The sequence below is a fragment of the Lupinus angustifolius genome, chromosome LG14, assembly GCF_001865875.1.
Source record: "Lupinus angustifolius cultivar Tanjil chromosome LG14, LupAngTanjil_v1.0, whole genome shotgun sequence".
Classification (NCBI taxonomy): Eukaryota; Viridiplantae; Streptophyta; class Magnoliopsida; order Fabales; family Fabaceae; genus Lupinus; species Lupinus angustifolius.
In genome coordinates, this window is record NC_032022.1 from 82,000 (window position 1) to 90,557 (window position 8,558).

Sequence of the window (8,558 nt, forward strand, 5' to 3'; positions counted from 1 at the left end):
TTCAACCTAGTTGGGAGAAAATTAAAATATTTCAAAAGAAATTAGTATTTTTCTATCAAGGTAATAAGATATCATTATTTATATAAAAAAATATTAAATATATTTTTTCCTTCACATGAATTTCTATTAAAAGTGTCATGTAAAAAGACTAGAAAGAGTAATTTTTATTGTATTAAAAAGAATATTTAAAACAAAAATATGTGTTCACAATCTTTTTCTTCAACCCATTCTTTTTATTTTTGAAAAAAAAAACTAAAAATAAAAGAGAATAAAAACAAGAAGAAATCACAATCACATGCTTGGAGTGTATAAATAGAAGGACCAGTATAACAAAGGTGCGATCAGAGATCTGCGATAGAGACCATACAGAGACGCGACTTTCTCGCCGGAAAACAAAGCCCGACCATATTTTCCGGCGAGCTTGCTCCACCACGAGTATGAGCAATCACCGCCGGAGAGGCAGCAAAGGTAATCAGAGAAACAACGGAGGCACCGGCGGCGGAGGAAAGATGAAGGCCAAGAAATTCGAACGGCGTTTGTTGAGGTTTGAGGAGTTGCCGGAGTATTTGCAAGATAACGAATTCATCTTAGAACATTACCGATCGGAATGGCCTGTGAAGGATGCTTTATGGAGCATTTTCTCATGGCACAATGAAACTCTAAACGTTTGGACGTAAGATCAATTTGTTATCTGAATCTTCAACGATTTGTTGCTTGTTACAGTGTTTGATGTTTATTTTTTGGTGCGGTGATGTTTGTTTTTTCTGGTGCAGACACTTGGGAGGGTTTCTGATATTTGCAGCGATGACGTTGATGAGTTTGACGGCGGTTACGACGGCGGAGCTAGGGCTCGGAGGCTTTCTCTCGAACTTGTACAGGTACATGTTTGTTTAGGACTTATCCGTCATTTCATGTTGGGAACTAAGTAAGGATATCTTTTTGGAAATGATTTAAATATTTATTTTATTTTCGACTATTCTGTTAATTGATGTTGAGATGAAAACATATTTTAAAATTGCACTATCAAATAGACTTATGTAAAAGGGTATGTTAGTTCTTGTATCTGGAATATGATTTTTGATTACTACTCTCATTACCGATTAATTTTTGAGATTTCTTTTGTTATAAAATGTATATCTTAAGATGCTTTATTATGTGGGGAAGATGAATGACGTAATGTTTTGTGGTGGGACCAGAGCACGGGCTATGGTTTCGTTTGGAACGGAGAAGGAGATAAATGGCTCTGAGATTGACAGCAACACATTCCAGGTTTGTTAATTTCTTTTTTGAATGAAGACACTGATTTAAAGAACACATATAAAATATATATTGAAAATATAACCTCTATTATTTAATGAATACATTACCATATTTTGTTTTGAAATTTGTACCTGTCCATTACTTTTGTCCTGATGTTATGGAATTACACAATCTCCCCACACGTTAGTCACTTGGTTTGTATAAGAGACTAACGAACAACTTTTGTCAATACCATAGGTTATCGTGTAATTTCAATGGAGAATTTTATTTTTATTAGCTATATTAATATTATATGCATTAGTATATATTTTTATGTCTAAAGAGAGAATCAGAGATCTATTTATTTATTTGTTAATGATTTTAATTATTAAAAAAGTTTGGTTATTTTTTTAATATTATTATCATTGGTTATCCTGTTATTAACATATTCAATTTCTTGTACTTGTTAACTTTACATTTCCACACTTTATAATATAATTGTTGAATTGATAGTGTAATTAAATACATCAAAATTGTTCAGACAAAAAATGAATACATCAAAATCAAACTCTTAGTTGTTTTATGATTTTTAAAATGTAAGATGTTTTGGAAGTTGTAATGGCGAAGTTAGGTAGGATTTAATAAAAGGGTCTAACGATGTCCATTCAATTCTGATTCCAAGACTTTGCTGATAAGTGGGCCATCTTAACCCATTTCCACGTGATCTGTGCCATGTTATAGTTAATATACGCATGACCAAAAGATATAGAGGAATTTGTTCACTCCCCAATTTAATTAAATACAACTTACTCTAGTTTTAATATCTCAAAAATATTCTCATTCTCCTCCACTCTTTACCCATTTAACCCAAAGTTTGGCCTTTAAGTAAGCATCACCATATTGCATTTCCCCAAACATACCAACAGATAAAGATAGATACGCTTATGCCTCCCCTTACTTTTGCCACGGATTTATTTATGATATATTTGTGAGTCGAGTTTTGAAGAAAAAGTAAGAGAAATTAAAGGTTTGAGAACATTAAAATACACTAATGAAATGACTTTGAAACATTTCATTTCCTTTCAAAATGTAACTTGCAAACAGATCCTTAAGAAAAAAAAGTTATTTGCCCATAGGAATATGAGGAATGGGAATGAGTAACAATAATAACACTGCCACTTTTTAGAGGTAGAAGAGAATGAAAGCTTGAAACCATTTTCATTTCGTTTGTTGAGTCATGATAGTTATATTTACACATTTGTGACAACTCCTGATAATAATTTTTGGTAACTTATGCATTTGGTATAACTTTACATCCTTGTGACTGTGTTCATGGGAAAGAGTGGGGGTGTGAGTTATGAGTATGGATACTCTCCATTAATAACTACGAAAATACAATTTTTTCACTTAATTTTAAGGATCAAAATATTATTATAAATTTAATTTAAAAAAATATAACTATCATTTCATTTTGTTTTTATGTAGGATTTGACTGATTCATGACTTATAAGTAAGGTGAAGAAAGAGAAGGGTATTTTTGAGATTTTAAGATTTATGGGGGTGTGAGTTATAAGTAAGGGAAGAAAGGGAAGGGTATTTTGGAGATTTTAAGGATTTATGGGGGTGTGTTTAATTAAATTTGGGGTGTGAAAATTCATAAAAAAAATAAAGTCAAAATGGTGTGAGTTGTGTTCTTATACATAAAATACATATATGGGTTATAGCAAATTAATTAATCCTTATACTGAGTTACTAATATTTTGTAATATATTCCTTTTATTTCTCCTTAGTTGAAAATGACATGATAAGAAAATAAAGACTAAATCTGTGATTTGAAAGCCTGGTGCCAGTACATTGGTGTGTTCGTCAGTTCTCCTTAAGTTGTTGCGCGAATAATGATTTCTGGAAAGCTTTTTTCTGAAGATTTATTTTTTGGAAAGTTTTGAGCATGTTAATTAACATTTAATCTTATTTTTATTTAATTTAAAACTAAAGTAACTAGTGTTGTGAGGGATCAGTATTCTATGTTTAAGTCTTTTATTTGTTTTGGTTGACATATCTCAGAAATCTTTTTATTCATTGTCTATGTATAACAGCCTAACATGGTTAATTTTAATTTCTAAGTAAAAGATGCATCTTGATGAAAACTTTTTTTTTACTAAGGGTTTCTCCTCACCTTATGTCTCTTTCGGGGTTTATAATTGCCCCTCCCAACAAGTATCGTTTACAGGAATCGAACTTTGACCTTTTGGTCATCCTGAGAATCTAGTGGTACCTTATCCCACTAGACCAACATCTTGTGAGAAAACATTTCCTTTGAATAACTATATTAAAAGAACAAGTCACCAAGGCATGTTTTATTATGCCTTTGCACCGAAAGTTAATGTTTTACAAATTGAATTGATGAGGTGAATTAATCTTGGTTCCGTTGGTTCAATTGATTAACTTTGGAGTTCAGTGTGATTAAATTGTAGTTGTACCAAAAAATGCTTGAACCAAATATATAAGCTGTTTATGGTTCAACTTATTTAACCTAACATGTTTTATTTATCTCATGTCATTTATTATGTAAAAGTTATAACTTATAAGCAATAACTTCTCCTACACGTTTACTTTCTTATGCCATCAACATTGCTTGCAAGTTTACGCATCCATTTTGATAGGAGGAAATCAAGGAGTGTTTTATGAAAAAAATATACTGAATGGAGCTTTTCTTTTACAAAAAAACTGGCTAGTGACACTTGATCTGATAGATTTGGGACCAAAAACATGTCTTGCTCAAGTTAGAGCTAGATGTTTGACTTTGTGAGAATATCTATTTGAATTCATTTAGTAGGTTGAGATTTTTATGCACCTTGTTAAATCAAGGGTAGACACATTTGTTCACCTATAGACAAAAATAATTTTAGAAACCTTATCCAAATTCATGAATAGTGTAATATGTTTCCTGCATAGCTAATTTAGTAGCACAAACCTAGATATCTGACAAGGAAAGAAATAGTAAAATCAAATTCCTTTATTTTAATGATGAACTATATGAGAGCTCTAAACTTAAGCAGCTAAAGTAATTCAATTAAAAATTGTACACTGATGAATTGTCTTTTTCAGGATTCACATTTGAGGCACATTTTGGAGCCATTCATATTCCATGAGCTGAAAGAATATGGTGGAGAAACACTTCCTAGATGGCCATGGTTTGTTTTCTTAGCTGGAGGAATGGGCTGCTTGGCTTGCAGTTCTCTTTCCCATCTTCTCGCCTGCCACTCCAAACGCTTTAACCTCTTTTTCTGGCGTCTCGATTATGCCGGAATTTCTCTCATGATAGTCTGCTCCTTCTTTGCTCCAATTTACTATGTCTTTTTCTGTAATCCTTACATAAGGCTATTCTACTTGACTTCAATATCTGTGCTTGGAGTCCTTGCCATCATAACGCTTCTTGCACCGTCACTTTCGACACCTCGATTCAGACCCTTCAGGGCAGCTTTGTTCCTCTCTATGGGATTTTCGGGTGTCATTCCTGCAGTCCATTCCCTTGTCCTCCATTGGGGTCACCCGCATATTGTCCTAGCACTTGCATATGAGCTTGCTATGGCAATTCTATATGGCACAGGAACTGTTTTTTATATTACTAGAATACCGGAACGATGGAAGCCTGGAACATTTGATATTGCAGGGCACAGCCATCAGATTTTTCATGTTTTCGTCGTTCTTGGGGCACTTGCACATAGTGTCGCTACACTAATGCTAATGGAATTTCGACAGGGATCACCAGCGTGTTCATTATAATCAACTCACATAGTGTAGCATTCAACCGTTGGAAGCAAAACAAGTGGTTAGCATCATGTATTGTTGCTTGTTCCTGTTGTATGAATTGCATTATAATTCTAGGAAGAAATGTGTAGCTAATTTAATGATTGGTCACCTATTATTGTTTTATAAATTGATTATTCTATTATAATACATGCTGGCCTAATGTGCTGTTAAACTTACTCTTTTAATTCCTTTAAAGCAGAGACTAGAGATGAAAATATACTAACAATTCAGATATAAGTAAGAAAATTTATTGAACCAAAATAAAATTGAAGATACTTTGGTGTACAATGTACATAAAGATGTATACATAAGAGTTACTGCTACAACTTGAAAAGCAAAACACCAGGCCAGAAAAATGATACCTTATTATTGTCATACAACCTAGTTCACCAGAAGTATTAAGACCTCGAAGCTACATTCAATTTTTAATAAAGCAAAAAATATAGCAGAAAAAGATTAAAACAACTTAAAACAAATTGCTAAACAGCTACACAACTTCCAAAAAAGGAGCAATATCTTGTTATATCACTTTATGTGTCATTTGGTGGATGAAAGGGGATGAAATATATGTTAACTTTATATTTTTTACCAATGGGGATGAAAGGGTTTGTGGTTACCTCTTTTCGTGGATGAGACAAGAATAATGCAAATAACTGCAATGAAGTCGTCATCAATGTTTTTTAGAGGGAAAACATAAAAAAAACAATTTAAAAATAATGATTGATTTGCTCATAGAGAAAAATCAAGTTTGAGAGTCGGTTACGGATGAGGAAGGTGTTAGACACCTAGTGTTGTCCATTATAAAAACGGTACCTAAATTAATTACGTAGATATTCGTTCAAAACATATTCAACTATCGCACATTATTAAATAAAAGAGAAAAAAACCAAAACCAAAAACAAATTATTAATTTTTTTTGTCCGACAAGGAAGTATCTGCTTCTACATATCTCTAACTGCAATAGAAAAATTAAGGTCATGTAGCTCATTCAGAAAATAGTTGATTGATTGATATGTTTTTATTTTATTTTTTATTTATATAAAGTTAACAAGATAAGATAGCGCGACAAGACACTAATCCTAAAGTGGAGTTACCTTACCTTACTTTTGACAATATAAAGTATCGCGACAAGACACTTAGCCTATAGTGAAACTACTTTAGTCACTTATAAAATTATTTGAAAAATTAATAAGACAAGTAGCACGACAAGATACAAGGCCTATATGAGGCTATCTTACCTTGCTTTAGACAACATAAAGTAGTGTAACAAAACACTCACCTATAGTGCACTATTTTACATTGTTTTTGAAAATTATTTAAAAATTTATCAAGGTAAGGTAACACGACAAAACACAAGGCCTATAGTGAGGCTATCTCACATTGCTTTAGAAAACATAAAGTAATGCGACAAAACACTCAACAAATAGTGCACTACTTTATATTGCTTTTTAAAATTATTTTTAAAATTAACAAGATAAGGTAACACGACAAGATAGAAGACCTATAGTAGGCCTACCTCACTTTGCATTAGACACCATAAAGTAGTATGACAAGACATTCGTCCCATAGTAGACTACTTTACATTACTTTTTAAAATGAGATTAAAGAAATGCTAAAAGAATTACATTAGTAAGGTAAAATCAAGTCTTATTTCAAATAAAGAGGACCCATAGTGGTAAGTTCAAACAACAAAAAGAATTCACTAAAATAACATATACATAAAACAACTAATACAAAAATTAACTAGAAACATTTTTTTCCTATAACAACTTAAGGCATTGAAGTTATAACAAAGCGTTATATTGGAAATGACATATGAACAACTATTATAGAGAAAGAAAAACAACTAAAATGCCGACCCACTAATTTCATGTGTATTTTAAAAAAAAGTTTTGATAGCATTTTGAATGGGTGAGCATCAGTCAGATTAGGACGAGTTAAGGCTTGTTCTTATACGGTCTAAATGTTGGTCGGGTTATTTTTTTGAATTCAGATCTAAACCCGAAGCTAACCCGACCCTAAATATCGAGTGTGTTAACCATTAAACTTGAACCTGACCCTAGACCCAATTAAATATAATGCATACTCATTTTAGATAAAGTCTTCTCAATATTATTTATTATTATGAATATGTAATTTGACATATAAAATGATATATGTATATATATATTATTAATCATATGTATATATGATGAAAAATTAGAGAATCAATAATATTTTCGACCAAAAATGTGACATTATTCTATACATATTTGAATAGAGATACGTACAAACATGATGAGTGAGTAAACATGAGACAAGTCAGAATGAGTCGTGCTTGGTATCTATCCGACCTGAAATCTTGTCCGAGTCTAATATTTGAACCCGAACCCAGCCCTAGATCCAATGAGACTCGACCCTATTTAGACCCGATCATAATCGAGTCGTACCAAGTGAATGGGTAAAGCCAAGTCCTGCTCGCCCCTAATATGTAGTGGTTTTGTGCATAGGACATGATGTCCAAATAGCAATGCCAAATAAAGAATGAGAATGAAACCTTATGCAATAATGATGGGTAATATTTTCATAGACAGAAGGATCACCTATATTCAATCAACAAAACATCCAATATTATATGGTAAAAATATTTTGGTTTTATATGTTAGGAAACATTAAAAAAAATATAACACTTGCATATCTTATGCACTTTTTTTATCCAAGGAATTCTTGTCTAATAAGTGCAAAATCAGGTTAATGTCTTAAGGTGCAAGGTAGAGTCAATCCAAAAAGAAAACATTCAAGCGTGAACAACAAAATAATAGATGAGTACTTTTCACAGCTTGAATAAATTAGATGGAGAAGATGAAACTTGGGATTAAGGGGAGATCTCTTCTTTGGTTGCCTCTTCTTGGACAGCTACCTCCCCTTTTTTGAATTAGGGTTGCCTCCTCTCTAGATTAGTATTGATGTGTGTGACAATGTTACTAAAAATGATTATAAGGACATGGTAAATTAGGGTTGTTGCATGGGCCACAAGTAAGCTCAGTTCTCTCATTCTTTTAAATTTTATCAATTCTTAATATCTTTTAATCATTTTATTAAAACGTTTTAACTCCGGTCAAAACTGGATGTTCACAATTGTCTCTCTTTACTTATTTCTTACAAGATAACCAGAGTAATGAAAGTTATTCAAGTTATCATGGTGAGAAAGAAGTAAAGATAAGAAAGACCAAATTTCAACCGAGAAATAATATTGGTTGAAAAGATCTCTAACATACGTGAAAAGCATAAGGTCGAAGTTAGTGGTTAAGATATCACAAGTGACAAGTGTGATGCTTCATATTGTGATAAATGAGACCACTGAAGATCAAAGATACAAAAAGAAGATCATTAGGGGTCAAAGGTGCAACATGAGACCACCAGGGGGCTAAGTGAAATGATGAGATCACTAGGGGTCAAAAGGAACAACACGAGACCACTTGGAGGTCAGGTGCAAAGATGAGACCACTTGGAGGTCAGGTGCAAAG

The 8,558-nt window shown here is 32.4% G+C and overlaps 1 protein-coding gene across 1 annotated transcript; it reads left to right on the top strand.

The window, feature by feature from the left end:
* LOC109327038 (heptahelical transmembrane protein 2-like) lies at positions 308–5,199 on the top strand. Its single transcript, XM_019560016.1, has 4 exons — positions 308–673; positions 774–878; positions 1,197–1,269; positions 4,348–5,199. The coding sequence occupies exons 1-4, from the start codon at positions 438–440 to the stop codon at positions 5,023–5,025; spliced, it is 1,092 nt and encodes a 363-aa protein (XP_019415561.1). The 5' UTR covers positions 308–437; the 3' UTR covers positions 5,026–5,199.

Coding starts and splice junctions, on each gene's coding strand:
- LOC109327038 (XM_019560016.1), top strand. CDS start 438: ATGAGCAATCACCGCCGGAGAGGCAGCAAAGGTAATCAGAGAAACAAC. Junction 674..773: donor GAAACTCTAAACGTTTGGAC/GTAAGATCAATT, acceptor TTTCTGGTGCAG/ACACTTGGGAGGGTTTCTGA. Junction 879..1,196: donor TTTCTCTCGAACTTGTACAG/GTACATGTTTGT, acceptor TGGTGGGACCAG/AGCACGGGCTATGGTTTCGT.